At 60.3% G+C, this 639-nt stretch overlaps 1 protein-coding gene across 1 annotated transcript in view; it reads left to right on the forward strand.

The window, feature by feature from the left end:
* The window catches only part of LASP1 (LIM and SH3 protein 1), a gene marked incomplete at its 5' end in the record, with an annotated part of 26981 nt that overhangs the window by 25603 nt on the left and 739 nt on the right, over positions 1 to 639 (forward strand). Inside the window, one exon of the mRNA XM_009572926.1 lies at positions 477 to 633. Coding sequence (XP_009571221.1) covers positions 477 to 633 — 157 coding nt within the window. The remainder of the gene's footprint in view (positions 1 to 476; positions 634 to 639) is intronic.

Genomic DNA, 639 nt, shown 5'->3' on the forward strand with positions numbered 1-639 from the left:
ATGTTGGAGTGGTACCTCCACGGCGCCCGCTGAACGCGGCCGTGGGCTGGGGAGTTGCACAGCAAACTCGGCGCCTGCAGGGGGACTTCCTAAAGGTGCTTTTGCTCCACGCTCCTGCAACCTGCGGGCTTGGCAGCCTGGTCCTGAATCTCACCCACGCCTGAAAAAATTACATATCCCACCCATAGGACACTTAAACCTCCTCCTGTCTGTCCCACAAATGGGAGTGAGCAAATGTCCCTGGGGAGACGGGTGGGGAAGAAGCCCCCTGGGACTGCTGGGGAGGCTGTGAGATAGCTAATGCTGAGTCCTTGGTGGCAAAAAGAAATGAGCTGGGACGAGGGGAAGGACGTTGCTGGCGCTGAAGGGCTGCCGGAGCTGCTGCCATTGCTGGGGTCTGGGCTCAGCATTGTGGCCGGCGCTGCAGATCTGTCCCGGCCGCGCTCCGACCTCTCCTTCCTCTCCTGTCGCTGTAGATAAAATACCACGAAGAGTTTGAGAGGAGCAGGATGGGCCCGAGTCCCAGTGAGGGTGCTGAGCTGGAGCGCAGGAACTCCCAGGAGAGCACCAATTACCGGAGACCCGCAGAGCAGCAGCATCAGCCGTCTCATCACGTCCAACCCAGCAACCCCGGTAAGG

This window comes from Fulmarus glacialis, unplaced genomic scaffold (assembly GCF_000690835.1).
Source record: "Fulmarus glacialis isolate BGI_N327 unplaced genomic scaffold, ASM69083v1 scaffold1912, whole genome shotgun sequence".
NCBI lineage: Eukaryota > Metazoa > Chordata > Aves > Procellariiformes > Procellariidae > Fulmarus > Fulmarus glacialis.